General features: G+C 36.7%; 1 protein-coding gene across 7 annotated transcripts in view; it reads right to left on the bottom strand.

Annotated features, from left to right (window-relative positions):
- Positions 1–3,449: 3,449 nt before the first annotated feature.
- Positions 3,450–17,667, bottom strand: part of SESTD1 (SEC14 and spectrin domain containing 1) — a 152,082-nt gene continuing 137,864 nt past the window's right edge. For 5 of the 7 annotated variants that reach the window (XM_055572066.1, XM_055572072.1, XM_055572069.1 and 2 more), the window contains 2 exons: positions 17,142–17,263; positions 3,450–4,955 (listed from right to left, as the gene is read on the bottom strand). In XM_055572066.1, coding sequence (XP_055428041.1) covers positions 4,823–4,955; positions 17,142–17,263 — 255 coding nt within the window. In that variant the 3' untranslated portion in view covers positions 3,450–4,822. Of the gene's footprint in view, positions 5,059–13,921; positions 14,645–17,141; positions 17,264–17,667 lie in introns of those variants that run through there. The other 2 variants (XM_055572071.1, XM_055572067.1) reach the window with 2 other exon arrangements.

Genomic DNA, 17,667 nt, shown 5'->3' with positions numbered 1-17,667 from the left:
GCCAATGCTTGTTGCCAAGTTTTCACGTCCCCTGAATTGTATCCTTGAATGTGTATTAATTAATATAGTTTTTTATAATTTATAATTAATTAATATAATACAGAGACTGTGAGGGTACAAAAATGAACCTGTATCTTTCAATTCCCCATGAGCTACTCTTATCTATTTTATTCTGCAAAATTTTCACATCCAAATGTACTTAGGAGGTGGAATTCTGTGAAGAGGGTCTAAATAAAATGCATCCTACTTATTCTTCTGGAGCATACCTTCTGAACCACAAACTTCCTTCCAATTCCTTAATCTCAACAATTTTTTTAAAGAAATGAGTTTAAATTCCGGCTTGAGTTTGATTAAAATGTGCCTTTGCTTCAGCTTTGTTGCTTACACAGGCCTCCTGGCCATGAAGGAGGAAATTAAGGAAACTATTCAAATTAAGGAAACTATTATATAACTTGGATGTCTTCAAGCCTAACCACTCTGTGGATGCTAATGGCCAGTGTCACATTGCATTGAGTGGGTGAGTGAAAGTCACTCAGTCATGTCTGACTCTATGTGACCCTGTGGACTATACAATCCATGGAATTCTCCGCCGGGGTCCAGCCCCGGCTGATCCAGGGTATTCGAAGGAGAGATGGTGTGGGTGACCTATTTATTTATTTATTTATTTATCAAAGATATAAAGAGTAATAGAATGAGGATAGCTCAGTAGGAAAATTCAGGGGAGAAAAGAAGCTGAGTAGTTTGGTGACACCAGGTTAGCCCTGACCACGGAGGCTGCAGGCGCCCTCTCAAATAGTGGAAGGTGCCCGACCTTAGACACCTTCTCAAGTGGGTTTTAGAAGCCCAGGCAAATAAATGGTTGCAGAGGATATCCGCGCTCCAGATGGAGACTCAGCCGGAGGTTAAGGGGAAGAATGACATGGGGAGACCAAGCGTTGGTGAGCAAGGCCCATAGCTTTATTTTCAACAGGGGCTTTTATACCCTAAGTTACACATAGAGGATAATAGGGGATGCAAAGTCAGCAGTCTTTGATCCTTATCAAAAACCAGGGTTTCTTTCCTGCAAATTTATCGTATACAAATGGTTTAGGTGATTTACATCATCTTCTGGCCAGAAGGCCTATAAACATTTTATGACTCTTGACCAAGACTTATCAACAAAGACTTATTTTTTCTAAGAGTAATTATTTTAAGGTTTGGCGCCATCTTCCGAAGATAAAATTGCATTCCTATAGGGCGGATGTATAATGGGTTTACAACAAAGGAAAGAATTTATTACCTTAAGGGTCTAAATTTACTAACACCAAGGCCACTACTTATTTTTTCTATATACCAACTATATTAATTAATACACATTCAAGGATACAATTCAGGGGACGTGAAAACTTGGCAACAAGCATTGGCTCATTAATGAAATCCTTTCTGGTCTCCTTTGCCCACCACCTGCAATGGGCCCCTAGCCTCTGTGCTACCCACTCCTGGCCTTACTGGTTATTAGTCCACATCAGAGGGCTCTTATCCTAATGTGTTAGTTGATGCTAGCTTAAACGACAGCCCATTCTTGATGAAGTTGCATTTCGAGGAGACTCCTGACAAGAAGAGATGGCATTTTTACATTCAGAGAGTGGGCCTGCAGAAAGCAAACCTGGGGTTGTGGCCTCTCTTTTCCTATCATCATACTTGTATCCCTGAGAGACAAGCGCTCTAAAGGATCAAATGTGTTAAAAACTAATATTGGCACAGCAAAACATCAGGGAAGGAGGTGGAGTATCTGCCCTCAAGAAGTTTGCATTCAGGAAGTTTACAGATAAAATTTTCAATATAGGGTGCTGCTTATATGTCAACTTACCTCTTAAAGAATTTATGATCTCATGTAACTACCAGAGAAACATTTTCAGGTATTTTCCATTACTAATCTCATTTTATTATGGAAATTGACCTAGATACACTAAACACGCAAAATTATAAGGTTTATGAAGTTTAACTCATGTCAATCCAACACCAAAAACAAGACTGCTAACCACCAGCTTTAAACTGTCGAGTCAAAGCTTATATAACTCCACAGCAAACTTACAAATTGAAAAATTATACAGTTAACCCATAAACAACATGGGTTTGAACTGCATGAGTCCACTTACATGTGGATTTTTCAATAAATATGTATTATAATATTACAAAATCAGCACTTAGTTGAATCCACAGAGGTGATACTATGGATATGGAGGTTTGACTGTAAAATTACATGTGGAATTTTAACTGCAGCAGAAGGCTGGTGCCCCTAACCCCCCCATTTTCCAAGGGTCAACTGTAAATTAATAATTTCAAGTATTTCAAGTATATCCAAGTAAGCTCTACACTTGCAAATTCTTTTTACCATAAATCTGATCACATGAGAGAACTGGCTCTCTAAGGACAGTCTAAGGACCTGGGTCTTGTCTCAGTCTGAGTCATCTGTCATCAATGTTGATACAACATGCTGTTCCTGTACGTCTCTATTTACCCCACGGGTTGGGACTTGTTTTGTATTTTACATTTTATATGCTCCTGCTGCTGCTGCTGCGTCACTTCAGTCGTGTCCAACTCTGTGCGACCCCATAGATGGCAGCCCACCAGGCTCCCCCGTTCCTGGGATTCTCCAGGCAAGAACACTGGAGTGGGTTGCCATTTCCTTCTCCAATGCATGAAAGTGAAAAGTAAAAGTGAAGTTGCTCAGTCGTGTCTGACTCCTAGTGACCCCATGGACTGCAGCCTACCAGGCTCCTCTGTCCACGGGATTCTCCAGGCAAGAGTACTGGAGTGGGTTGCCATTGCCTTCTCCAGCAATTGTAACTAGAGGTAAAAATATACTATTGCAAACATACTTCATATATTTATACTATAATACTACAGCCATTATTCTCTTCTTGCAAAACTTCATCTTGTTTCTCCATTTTTCTCCTACCCTTCCATTTTCACTATTTTCTGGCAGTTTTGTACTTCTTATCTTATACTTTTTATTCTCTGAATTCTGCATCCCATCTTCTCCATTTTGTGTACTGTGCCCATTCAAGTAATACACTTTTCAGCCACTACTCTTCCCTTACCTCCTTCTTTTGTCTTAATCATCTTTAAGCATATAGCCCTTCGTCTTCACCCCACTAAATTTGCTGACACCTTATACTCAGCCAGGGGTTTTATTAACTTATGTCACAAAAATATTCTTTCAGTAGGAAAGAGCTAATTTGTGTAATGCTCCTACAAGGAACTGCTGGTTTTTGTTTTGAAAGCAGTCTTAAAGGCAGTGTGGGACTGGCAAAAGACAGACATACCAATCAATGGAACAGAACAGCAAGCTCAGAAGCAGACCCAGGAAACTTAAGAACTCAATATATTTTCACGCAAGTATCAGAAGTCAGTGGGAGGGGCAGGTTATTCAATAAGCAATGGTGACAGCAGTTGATGTTTGGGAAAATCCATCCGATTAGATCATTATCTCATATAGCGCATCAAAATTGCTTTTGGATTTAAAAGGGAAAAATAAAACTTTACAAGAGGAAAAAAAATTAAGCTGAAGGAGAGGATTTTTCTATGCGTTGAGGCTATGTAAGAAATCAAAAAGATTGGTTAGTAGATTTCACCATAAAAATAAACATACTAACATCATCAAAATTCATAAAGATTTTAAAAAGTGACAAACTAGGAGCAATACTGCTCCAATATAATTATTATCCTTTCTGTATAAAAATTTTCTATGAACAAATGAGAAAAAAAGGCTAAAATGCCAGAGGAAAAATACAAAAAACAAACAAACACAGGCAAGTCATCACAATGAATAATACCAAATTATTAAATTATTTTAAGCATCATGGCAGTTAAAGAAATGCAAAATAAATTTTTTTTTCAAAAATTTGCAAAGACTTTTTATAAATAATACTTCATGCTAGAAGGAAAGCCATGAAATGTACACTTTTGACACAAAGCATACATTTGCTTCTGGAAAACAATTTAGTCACAGCTATCAAAAATCTTAAAATATGGATACATTCTAATCCAATATTTTTACTTTAAGGAATCGATCTCAAGGGTAGACACAGTTACAATTAAGTACAAGGACATTCACTGTAGCATTATTTATCAAAGCATTAAGAAGGAAAGAGAAAAACGAATGAAGTAAAACATTTTACCTAATAGTAATAATAGTTATGATATCTATTTATTATTGAATATTACACAGCTATTGACTAGAAAAATTAATAAAGGGACATTTTTATGTTACAATGACTATAAAGAGCAGAAAATAAAAGTTGAGTAATGATATATAATATTGTTAGGATAAGGGAGGGCATCAAACATTAACTGTATATTTTCTGCCTTATGGGCAGTTTTAGTTTTAATATTTTTATTATTTCCTAAAATACTATTTAAAAACAATAACTATACTTTATTCTGATATTTAACAGAATTTTAAGGAATAAAGCAAAAAAGGACAGTTGACCACAATTAGTTTCCAACTAATAAATATGTTCTAAAAATCTGTTCGTAGGCCAGTTGTTCACAACTTGCAACAAATGATAAATTAATACTAACTAAATTTCTAGGTCATCGAACTGAGTAGCTTGATTAATCCACAATGTAGCTGAAGAAGACCTATTGCATTTTAATCGTTCTTATGGGAAAAAGTGTCCCCAGTTCTAACAGAATACTCTAAGGAAAGCCTTGCCCTTACAGACTCCCCTGTAGACTCAACTGTGTAGACAAGTGGGTACAGCTAACAGTCCTATTCTGAGAGTGTTCTAGATAAAGAGTAAAATGGGTTAGAAAGATAGGAAAGTCTGCTGTTGACTCATTCATGTTCTCTTCCAGTCTTTATTTTGACTAAGAATAGATACTTATCTTGAGGGATTTGGAGTAACTCAGCATTCTGGGATACAGAAATGTGACCCTTCCAATACAGGCATGGCTTCATTAGTATCAACCTGCAGCAACAGAGTTATTATTGAAATCTTCAGAGTATTTTCTTTGCTTGTCCATTCTTAAAACGGAGCATTGTCCATACAAAATAACTTGCTTGAAACAGACCTGAAGAGACGGATGTAAGCAGACTTTAATGCACATATTCTTAAGGTATTTAAATCCATGATGTTATCTTCTACATATCTCCGATACTAAGACTTCAGTGAGATGTACTTTTTGTAGCATTTGAAAATAAAGAGTATACTGAGTTTAAAGATTCCATTCCCCCTGATTTTCATATCTATTTTTGCCTACTTCACATTGTTGCAACAGATACTTCAGAATATACTTGCTAGGCATTTTATATTTAGAAGATCTTTAAAAATACCCATTTGAAGAGAAAAATCAGAAAAGTAACAAACATAAGAAAATTATGATGATCTATCAGTTCCACATTTCAAATATAACTTATTTAAGTTCTATAGTTATTTTTATTTTTAAATGGGTTATAACATTTCTATAGTTTTGGAACTTTTTCCACTCAATAATATACCATAAATACCTTTCTAATATTTTAATTTCAAAAAATGTATTTCTGTAACAACATAGTATTCTAAACTTACAAGATAAATTAATTCAAATCTTTGGGTTGTTGTCAATTTTTTACTCTTATAAACATATTTATAATTAAATCTTTTCAAGATTAGACACTTTAAGTGGAAGTTAAACTTCCAGGTAAGTTATGCTTTGGTGCAGTACAAGACTATTTAATATGGGAGTATGGTTTGCTAACCATTATATTTTCCTTAATTATGGTCACAGACTAGCTTTTTGCTTATTGTTCACTTTCAGTTTTTCCACCTTTTTTGCTGTTGCTGTTGTTAGATACTATCTCTTCTACAGTCCCAGCAAAAACTGGGTATTTCTTACTCTTTTAACTTTCACCTAAGAGTTTGTTCATGAGAATACCTTTGTGTAGATTTTATGAACAATGTGGAACAACTTTGTGAATCCATCGTGTCCAAAGGGAAATCTAGAGACGGGGTGGACACTAGTTGGGAAAATGAACTTATATAATATATATATATGACTCTTGCTCGTATGTTGAACTATCACTCAAATACACTTAACTTCATCCAACAAGGCTTGTCAACTTCCAAATTCTGGCAACTATGAATTCCTGGCAGCCATTCTGGAGCTGCTATTATGTACAGCATAATAAGAATGTGTCATATGAAGTACAGCTAACTTTCTTCTAACATGCATTCCCCAACCCCAAATACACCCTATCCCTTTCAGTCTTAAAAATGGACTTATTGGTAGGAACAAAGGAAATGTAACCACTACCATTGTGATGAGAACCCAACAATTTCTGACAATGTGGGACTTACAGAAAGTCCTGAGTTTCTGTGCTAAGCCTGTGGGAAGGCAGGATGTGAGTCTGACAAGGGAAAGAGGCACACAGGTAAAGTGTGTTTAGTCTCTGTCTTCTAAGACCCCAGATAACTTCAGAACAAAGGAGTTGAATTTTTGTCTTAATAAAATATTTTATAGACTATTGATAGGAAAAAAAAAAGTAATGTAAAAAAATCTAATTTGAATGATTTAAAAAATGCAGAATTCATCAGATTATCTTATAGAGACCAGTATGACTTAATTCTCTCTGGATGTCATGAAAAATCATTAGTAACAGAAACCAAATTTATTGTCCAAAGTGATAACATATCAAAGAAATACATATCAAATCTGTTGCCATTAATTAGTTTTTAACATCTTTATTGCATTTACAATGTGTGTGGAACATTATTAGGATTTACAGTAGAAGCCAAATATCCCAGCCCTTAAAAATCAAATAAGATTGAATGAACCATACATAAATATCTCTGAACACAAGCACTGGAAAAGTACATATGATTACAATTTTACAGGCTTATACAGGTAACTGCTATATGTAACAGAACAGGTGGAAAGGGTAAGACAAAGTAGATAAAAGTCACTAGGGGTGCGAAATAACTGTAGCTGGGTGGTACTGAATAAAAAGACAATATTGAAAATATGATTTGATTTGTAAAGGCTAAAATGTCCTGCAAAAACATATCTACTTCCTAAGCACAATTGTGAGGTAGAATTCTCCCCACCCCGTTTTCTGGTTTCTTGACCACCGTTTGGGGGATTTTCCGTCCAGATGCTTCTCTTCACGCTGCCGTACCTGGGACTAACCAGTAGGACATGTTCTTTAATACCCCTTCCATCCCCATTGAACAGAATGAATCTTTTCTGTTCAATTATCAGTCTTATTTTGCCTACTAAAAACGGGTGGCAAAAGTTAGTAATGTAACAAACCAATGCTGTTTCTTCTAGCTAATATAATCACCATGCTTGGCTAAGTACTTTAATCATTCAAAGAGTTACACTGAAATTTCAGGGATAGGTACCATTTGGGGAGCTGTTTTGGGCAGACAGGCATTTGTGTCCTTCAACACTAACTGCCAACTGTGAAGAATGCCATTTCTATTCCAAATCCACTTCTAATACTTCAGATTATGGGCCATAAAAATAGTTTACAGTTTTCTACACACTCAAAATATATGAAAATCAGGACACAGCACACCACATTGAAAAAAAGATATGCAAGTTTCTTTCAAAACTACCATATGACACAGAAATTCTAATCCTAGGTATTCACCCGAGAGAGATGAAAGCCTACGTTCACATAAGACTTATGTTAAGAATAACCATAGCAGCTTCACTTATAATCGCCAGTACTGCAAACAGCCCAGGTATTTATAAATAGGAAAATGAATAAATAAACTGTAATACAGTCATACAATGGAATACTACTCAGCAATAAAAAAGGAATTGACTATGAATACACACAACCACATGGATAAATTTTCAAAACATGGCAAGTGAAGAAGCCTTCAAGAAAGATACATGCTGTGTGGCTCTATTTACACAAAGATCTAGAACACAAGATCCGATTTAAGGTAGAACAAAGAATAGTGGCTGCCTGTGGAGGAGGATGTGGTTGTAGAGGACTGACTGGAAATGGCAACATGGGAATTTTTTTAATAGTATTTTATATTTTGACAGCACTGTATGGATTTACCAAAACCCAGCAGATACACACTTAAGACTTACACATTCGTTGTATGCTAATTTTAAATAAAAATAAAACTGCAAGCAAATACTGAATTCTAGCTAATGACTGAAGTATTCAGTAGGAAGTGTGTAGATTTCTTCAATTTAAAATGCATCTGAAACAATCTGAATTGGTGAACTGATGGATGGATAGATATGTGACAAAGCAGTTAATGCTAACTAGCATCTAGGTGGTGAGTATACTATAAAATTTTAACTTTTTTATATGCTTGAAAAATTTTATAATAAAATATTGGGGGAAAAATTCAGGGCACACTGCTTATAAAATAATGCTGCTGAGAATTTCATTACTGATTTCATAAATTCTTCCCAACAGTGTCAACTTAAAAACTTAAGAGCTTGTGAAAGGATATTCCTGTGTGAGATAAGCAATCAGTTCTTGGATCTATGCTGACTTTGTCAAGGTGATTTTTCATCTCCTCACACTTTAATAAAAATGATACATGCATTGATGGTTATTCTGAGCAAATTTGTTGGTTGTGTAGACTAACAGAGTTAAGATGAAAAAAACATTCTAAAGGGGAAAATCAAGCACATTTTTACTGATTTTTAAAACTAAAAAAGAACCAGAGTAACTATAATAGAAACGATGTGTAGACCCAAAACACGATGTGAGGCTTGATCATAGTGAACAGGTCCCCGCCAGTCAATCGGAAGGACACCTGAGTCATTCTCCTGTCTCTCCAAGAATGACACATTTAGAGACACCATCTAGAGATGGCATCTGACTTGTAAATATGTCTAAGGGGACACCGAGAGGATAAGAATGGCTTCAGACTCCTATAGCCTTTTGTCAGAAATATTTAGTATTCCACAAGCCTGACTTAAGATTCATAACAATGCTACTCTAATATTGAAAGCTGGTAACTATTTTTAGTTATGGTGACTCAGTGGTAAAGAATCCACCTGCCAATGCAGGAGAAACAGGAGTCGCGGGTTTGATCCCTGGTTGGGAAGATTCCCTGGGAAAGGAAATGGCAACCCACTCCAGTATTCTTGCCTGGGAAATTCCTTGGACAGAGGAGCCTGGCAGCCTACAGTCCAAAGGGTCACAAAGAGTTGGACATGACTTCACGACTGAGCACACAGCACAAGAATTTCTGTATAACTACCTATGGTATTATGTGTCTTGCCTCCTAAAAATTTTCTAACAAAAATAACCTTGATTCTTTTATAATTTTGCCTACTGCTTTCACAGTGTGTGGTTCCGGTTCTGGCTCTTCCTGTGATCTCTAAGTTCATGTTCTAGCACAGGCTCTGCCTTTTCCTCAAGCACATGGACTAGTTTTGTCATGTTTTCAAGTCTGCTTTAAAACATTACAGTCACGTTACTCGGCATCATATCTATGAGCCTTTTTCAGTATTAAACATTCCCATGTATTTATGCTGTTTCATGAAGCACCCGTAGCTCCATCCGCCTCTATTATAGCCTTTTTCTCTTATTATCACTGCCCAAGTTTACCAGGATTGCTCTTCTCTAACCATAACAGCACCAATGGTGGTCAGATTCATGCTCCTGTTTCTACAGGTTGGTGCTGACTCTCTAAGATCATGAGTAGGACTTTTACTTACTTTCTTACTTTTCAATGGAATTGTATTCATGTCCTGTTAACCTCAAAGTAGAGGATACTCCTCCCGTGTCCTCCATCTGGCTGGCCTATCATCCTGCCACAACGGAGTTAATCTGTCAGGTTTAAAAGTCTTGCTGTTTACTGCAGAGCCCACTGGCCCCACCCTCAGTGTTTTCAGTATACCGAATGGAGGGGAAATGGGAGTGTTGGGAGGTGAGCAGACAAGGTTCCCTTTCTCCCAAGACCCCATGCTTGGGACAAGAACACGATTAAAGAACGCTCCCCATTCTATTCTGGAAAGATAATAATCCTTCCATTTTGAATAATATTTTATTTTTCAACAGACTTTTAACATAATTACACTTCATTCTTAAAATTACTTGATATGATTTCTCTATTTTACAGGTTCAGAGAAGTTTCATGATTTTTCACCCAGGTTGGTAAATGCCAAAGCCAGATTCTAAAGTTAGATTCTAAACTCCACCTCTTTTCATTATATTCACTAGAGTTCTTATTTTAGCCTAAGTTTACAACCTTTCCTGTACTATTCTTGCCATTATTTATGTTTCTTGGCTAAACCTAGATTTTCTGCAGCACACACATAAGTCAACTAATGTCAGGAGTTAAACCTGCACTTCCTTTTCCCTCATCAAAGTGACTGCTGCCCCTCTATATACCAGGAGCGAAATTTTCCACACCCAACTCGAGCTCTTTATTTTGAACTGAAAGTTAACTCTAGCTAAGTTTTGCTAATTAGGTTAACTGGTCAGCTATATTCTAGTCCACCTTCTTAATCCTAGATAATTTTTCCTTTTGAGGTTTAAACAAATATATCCCAAACATACATCTCTTGTCACTGATATTTACCAATGTTAACTTCCTATAGCGTTTTCAATAGACTCAAGAATGGGGACGATTTTAACAACTACAGTTATGTTCAGTTTTTGATAACCACAGTATTTTACCATGGTCCCGTGGGAGTGGGAAAAGTACATAGTAATTTCCAATCTCTCTGGCAAGGAACTTAAAATGTAGTAGAGAATTACGAAGTCTTTCTTCAAACAAAGCCAGTACAGAGACAGGTTCAACTAATCTCACAATCATGCCATTTGTCCCAGTGGGCTTATATACATTATTTACGCAGCACTATCAGAAAAATAACTGCCATGTTCACATTAAGGAGAATACACTAACAATAATACACTAGATAGCACACCCCCACACATCAACTGATAGTGAAACGAGCATGTTAATACCAGGTAATGCTTCGGAGCACTGGCCAACGTAAAGACCTATGACGTGAGAGAAGTATCCAATCCTCTACAGAGCAACGAAGCCTAGAACTGCCGACATCTTAGCTGGCAGACTGAGCAACTTTATCACCCATGAGTTACCATGGGAGAATCAGGTGACCAACAATGAAGACTGGGAATACCGTCAATTTTATCTGAAAGGAAGTTATCATCTTCACATCATAATTTCGCTGGGTTAGACATGTGTGAATAGATGCCTAAACTGTCCATAGATACTTAGCTTACACAGGAGCAAATTTATGACATGAAGACAAAAGAAAAACTCAAAGCAAAACAAAAAATTAAGCTAGCCTAATTAACATTCAATAACTCCCTGAGATGAGTTAAGATGATGTGAAAGTTGTAGCATGCGTGCTAAGTCGTTTCAGTCATGTCTACCTCTTTGCGACCTATGGACTGTAGCCCTGCCTGGCTTCTCTGTCCATGGGGTTCTCCAGGCAAAAATACTGGAGTGGGTTGCCATGCCTCCTCCAGGCGATCTTCCTGGCCCAGGGATCAAACTCCATGTCTCCTGTGGTTCCTGCATCGCAGGCAGATTCTTTATTGCTGAGCCACAGGGGAAGCCCAAGTTGTAGCCTATATTGTACCAATTAAAAAAGATGGTTCTTTATTTGCAGGCCAATGTTAATTTATTACAAAGAACTTGTCTTTTCAAACAGATTGAAGTCACTTCCTTCACAGGTGTTCTAGTGAGCTATGATCCTATGAATAAAAATCACATTAGGGCATTGTTGGTTTTCATTCATAACTATGTCTATGGGTATTTGGATACACATATAGAAAGCAGGAGCAAAGTTACAAATGAAAAGCAACAATATTTACTATGTGTTAAAAGCAGAATCATCTTCACTTGAAATACTCAAACCACAAATATTTCCAGATATGCCTTACCTCACTCTTGCTGTAGGCAGGGCAGATTAAGGCACATAAAATTAACTCATTTGACAGTAAGTAGGGGAGCTGACGGTAGAATTAGAGAGTCTCTTTACTTACAACCCAGTTCCTTTCTGGCAAAGTCTTAATAAAAAATAAAAAATTCTGTGAAATTCAGTATGAGGGATATTGAGTACAACTATCTCAATTACCTAAGTATCTAAAACTATCAAATGACTTCCTGATGAGTAGATTCACTCAGTCAGTTCTAACTTTAGGAAATCTGTTTAAAACATACTTCAGACTACAATACAAGAGGAATTATCACTAACCCTTACAACAGACATACAGGGGAACTGAGCAACTATTGTTCAGTTGCTACGGCATGTCTGATTCTTTGTGACCCTACAGACTGCAGCACGCCAGGCTTCCCTGTCCTTCAGGATCTCCCCGAGTTTGCTCAAACTCATGTCCATTGAGTTAGCGATGCCATCCAACCATCTCATCCTCTGTCACGTTCTCCTGCCCTCAATCTTTCCCAGCAGCAGGGGCTTTTCCAGAGTAACTATTATGCCATGAGCAAAATGCTGGGAATAGGAGAAGTCAGGCCCACAAGTTTCCTTCCCTCAAAAGAGCTCCTAGTGTAGCAGGTACAGACATAAACAACTGTAACATGTGGTTAGCACCGTCATGAAGACTGAAATGAAGAATCACAAACGCTCATACTCATAGAAGTTAGACCCTAAAAGACTAAGGATTAACAGATTAAGAAAAAGCCTTTCTGGATGTTCTCAGAAGCAGTGGCAGCATTAAAGGGAGCAGTTAAATGTAGCCCCCAGATTTTCTGGCATGTCCATTAAAAAAGACTGTATCTCAAACCAAAATTACTCTGAGAAAGGTGAAAAAAATATGATAAATAACTTCACCTAAGCTGAAAATGTCAAGTAGGTAGCTGAAAGTACAGGTTGAGACGTTCGGACCAGATACATAACACAGGACACTGGGATAAAATAAGATACCCTAAGGACAGGATACATCCAGAATCATTCCGAAGACAGAATCTGAGAGAGCACATTTTAGTAGATGCATTTTAAATAACAGTTATGTGACTACGCTGAGTTACAACAGAAGATAACATCGTAAAGGGAGGAAACACCATAGGAGAGGCTGCTCCATGGTAGGAATGCTGCAGATGCAGAGAAGGAGAGAGGAATGCAAAGTGGAAAAAAAAAAAAAATCATTCAGTAACTGGAGCCCACTGCAAACCACTACACTGCAGGGCTCTGGAAAGCCAGACTGCAAGGCGCTGAGCAGTGAGTGCTGAGGATGCAGGGGCAGTGGATATGGGTTTCTGCAAGAAGTCCGGCAGTGAAGAAGGCTGCAAAAACCAGCAGGCTCAGAAGGAGCTTTTTCCACTGGAAGTATGATACATGGACATTTCAGTAGACAATGTAAAGAAAAGAGCATACTTTGCATAATTTTGTATTGATCACAGACTATAAAATTGCTTTAATCTTTCTCAAAAACATTTTCTGAAACAAAGATGAACACAAAATTATATGTATTTTACCATTTAAACAATATAAACTTAAAAGCATTAACATTTTATATATTTAATTTCTAAAAGATGTGTACAATTTTTGTTATTATACTACACCAGAATCTTGCATCTAGTCTATCATGACAAATTAAATGTTATTAACAATTGCTATTTTAGCTCCTGAAAGATTACTCTGATATAGAGGATGACATTTAAGTAACTATGTATGCCTTTCCCAGCCCTCCTCTCCCAAAGACAAAATATTTTCAGAACAGTAATTTGGATAACATTTTTCAAGTTGAAGAAGAGAAAAATGAGTGTTCCACTAACATCTAAACTTTTCTTCACAATAATTTTTTTTGATAAAACATGCTTATTTATTATATATACATGCTTACATATGAATTTCCTGGCTAAAATACATGCAACCAACATGAAAAAACAAATATTAAACCATCCTCACAAGCCTAAGAATGCCCTTTTAATTAAGGCACTCATGTTTGGAAACAGGATATAATCACCAAATTAAATAAGGTGTTTAAAAGAAGCCTTTTATTAAGCACAAACAACTTTTAATACATTATCAATACAAATAGGAAAATGTCTTTTAATGAATATGATATATCAAAAATCTGAAGGTTTTTCTTCATACTGACACAATAAAAATAATCAAATTTGAAGGAGAATTACAAAGCAAAATTTTGAGGACATCACTGTCTACTGGTAACAGTTGAGCTATAGTCTAAATTTACTACATCACCTGGGGAGGAAGGGCAACCATTTTTTTATAGAGAGAATTCTAAACTCTTATTAGCACCATTCAAAGCTTATTATCAGTTGTTCATCTACAAACTGACAGGTCAGGTAAAGCTTTAAAGCAAGTTTTCAGTGCAATGTTTACAGTTCCTTCTTTTACGATACTTGGAGTCTATGATCTCAAAGCATGTTAAACAATTCTGCCTTGGTAATGACAAGGTGTTAACATGTGGAGAGAAATGTGTAATGGAAAGAAATGAGGCTTATCCTGGCTGTGAAACGCATCTTAACGTATTGTAGCTAATGCTGGCGTATGCTGACGACATGCGGGACTATGAACAGCAGGTCTCTGGGAAGAAGGCAGCTATTAGCTCTCTGTAGTCATCATTTCTGGATGTCTCAGCTGCTGCCTTTTGAGACTAACTAGTTTCATCCTGTCTCTGATGTGTTCTGCAGTAGAAGCCATGTCACTTGGGCTCCCAAAATATTGTTCAGTTCTAAAAATCAAAACAGAAAAAGCTCAATCAGATTAATACAAACCCATTGACTGTGCAGTGAATGCAAAAGGAAGCAAAAATTACCATAAAAATTACCTACGTGGTATGCCGTTAGTTCATTTGCAGACCATACTGTTTATCTTTGAGTAGCAATTCGGTAGGAGAAACATTTTTTAAAATGGCATAAAACATTTTTTAAAATGGAAAAAAATATATTAATGGTATAAATATCCTATCCCGTAAACTTCTGATAATCTCAGTAAACCAAACAATGCAACAAATAAACAGTGCAACAGCAAAAACGTTCTGCTTTCAGCTTGGGAGCCACAGCATACACTATAAATATAAAGTCTGTGTGAGTACTTCAGTGCTAAGGACTGTGGTCATCAGATGTTTAATATAGCTGGCAAGTAAAATATCCACTTAATGTTAAGCCATCATTTGGGACATTAATAGGCAAAATCATTTAATTTTATCCTGTTTGCAAAGACACAGTATTCAGAGTCATAGAATCTTTTAGAGCTCAAAGAGTTGTTGAAAATAATCTGGTTTAGCTTTGTCTTTTCAGATCAGAAAACTAAGACCTAGAAAAACAAATGACTGAACTACAATCACACAGTGGAAAAAACAGAATCTGAACGTGGGTCTTCAAGCAGGGAATCCAGAGAGACCACCTTATTTCTTTATTGTTCTAGGAGAATGGCACAGAAGGTAGATGTGACTAAGCCCACTGCCAAATTTTACACAGTAAACAGTTACCATAGAAAAGGGAATGGAATAATAATTGCAAACATTAAAGTTGTGAAATCTGAAAATAGAGCACTAACTGACTCTTCCATTTTAAAAACGAAAATGACACATGAACTATTTGTAGAACATGGGAGAAGCAGCCCATGCGAAAGAACCAGGGGGAGATGCTCCTGGGAGAACTTGAGTAGAATGAGACTGACTCTGTGACAACTGGCTGTGAAACACAGAATGAGGTTTTGGTGGAGTGATGTCCTAAATGGACCAACCTACTAACACTGGTACCAGCTGGATTTAGAAAACTGTTAGACTTTATTCTCTTTTATACACTGGAGATACACACGACTTTAAAAGCTACTTCTGATTATTCAAGTTTAGGTATGACTAGAGATTATCTAAGCATAGACTATGAATAACATTATATCTTCTCAATATCAATTCCAAATAATCCTTTGAAGTTCATGACACATTAGCTGTGGCACTTATCATGTGTGAGATAATCGTTTTAAGTAGTTTATATACATTTAGCTCATTTAACTCCCTCACACATAACCCAAGGAGGTATGGAAAATATATTCCTATTTTTAGATGAGGGAATGAGGCACAGAAAAGGTGAAGTGGCTTGCCCAAGATGTCACAGCTAGTAAGTGGTGGAGCTGAGATTTAAACCCAACAAACCTGGCTCCACAGAGTCCACAATCAAACCTGCTACACTACATTACAGTGTTGGCGTTTCTGTTCAGTTGCGCAGTTGTGTCCGACTCTTTGTGACCCCATGGACTAGCCCACCAGGCTCCTCTGTCCATGGGATTTCCCAGGCAAGAACACTGAAGTGGGTTGCCACTTCCTTCTCCAGAGGATCCTCCCAACCCAGGGACTGAACACACGTCTCTTGCCCTGGCAGGCGGATTCCACTGAACTACCAGGAAAGCCCTATATTACAATGTAAGGATAGTTACATTCAGTGGTTTGGTTTCTCTATTGTTTGAATTAAATATCCTCTGAATTACCACCAAACTGTTTTCCTTGAGAAGATCTAGCTCCCTGGGGATAAAGCTACTATGATTCATTTACTGGACCATTTATTTGCAAGAGGTTAATTCTTATTTTTATCATCAACTATGTGAAATGGAAAGGAATGTGGAAATCATGACCCCATCATTTTACAAATTAAGAAATTAGGACTCTACATAGCACAGTGAAAAAGAGAATGGATTTGGTGCCAGACAGACCTGAAACTATGTTCTAATTTCACTTAGAAGCTGTGATATCCTGACAACTTACTTAATCTTTCTGAGCTTCAGTTTCTTCATCTGTAAATCACAATAATTGTATTGGCCTAGCACTGTTTGGTCAAAAGCCTATAGGTGAAATGTTTAGCTTTGCGCTGGGTATATATTTTGAGCACACTGAACATTCCCCTACCAATCCATTCCCTGAATGAAGTTCTAAGTTACCTGACTCCTTATCATCACAGTCTAGCTAGAACCCAGTATGTCAACCTACTTAATCATCTTTCTTCTACAATAAGCTATCGAGGGCAATACATTTGATAGCAGCAAGTACCAATTGCTATCACTGTTAAAAACCCGGTAGGGATTTCTTTTCATTTTAAACTAATTTATTACAGATACTGAAGATGTGAACCAAAGCTAATTTACAAGGACTTTTTAGAAACAGATTTTCTTCTCTTCATATTACTTTAAGACCTTACTGATAAAAGCACAAATTGTAAGAACATGCAGCATACCCATCAGGATAAACTACAGGAACAGTTAGTCTATCTAAAAGTGATTTCCCAACTGCTTCAACTTCATCAAACTGCTCCTCATCATTAATAGCTTCAGGCTCTTCTGGACAGTCTTGTAAAATCTGCAACAAATAAAAGTGCAACATCAATCAAGAGACACAGAAGGAAACCAAGTTCATTAAAATTTAGTAGATTGAAGGTGTTTCTGTTCTGTTCCTAGAATCTTCATGTATGTCATAGAAGACTGATGATTGACAAAGCTGACCCAAGAAATTCAAATAAAATCAAACACATAACCCACACTAATAATATTAGAATTGGAATAAGAAGAGTTCTAGAGTGATTTCCAAAAAAAAAAAAAAAAAATACTAGACTATTATTTGGAATTAAACTGAAACTGTGCTTAAGAAGTAATATTCTTTCATATATTAAGTAACTATTTATTGAATACTCACTTTATGTTTATGTAGTGGCTTGGGATATGAATGAGAAACAGATTTTGACCTCAAAGAGCTTACAAACTTCA

This window comes from Bubalus kerabau, chromosome 3 (assembly GCF_029407905.1).
Source record: "Bubalus kerabau isolate K-KA32 ecotype Philippines breed swamp buffalo chromosome 3, PCC_UOA_SB_1v2, whole genome shotgun sequence".
Lineage (NCBI taxonomy): Eukaryota > Metazoa > Chordata > Mammalia > Artiodactyla > Bovidae > Bubalus > Bubalus kerabau.
This window is presented reverse-complemented; position numbering and strand designations above follow the sequence as displayed.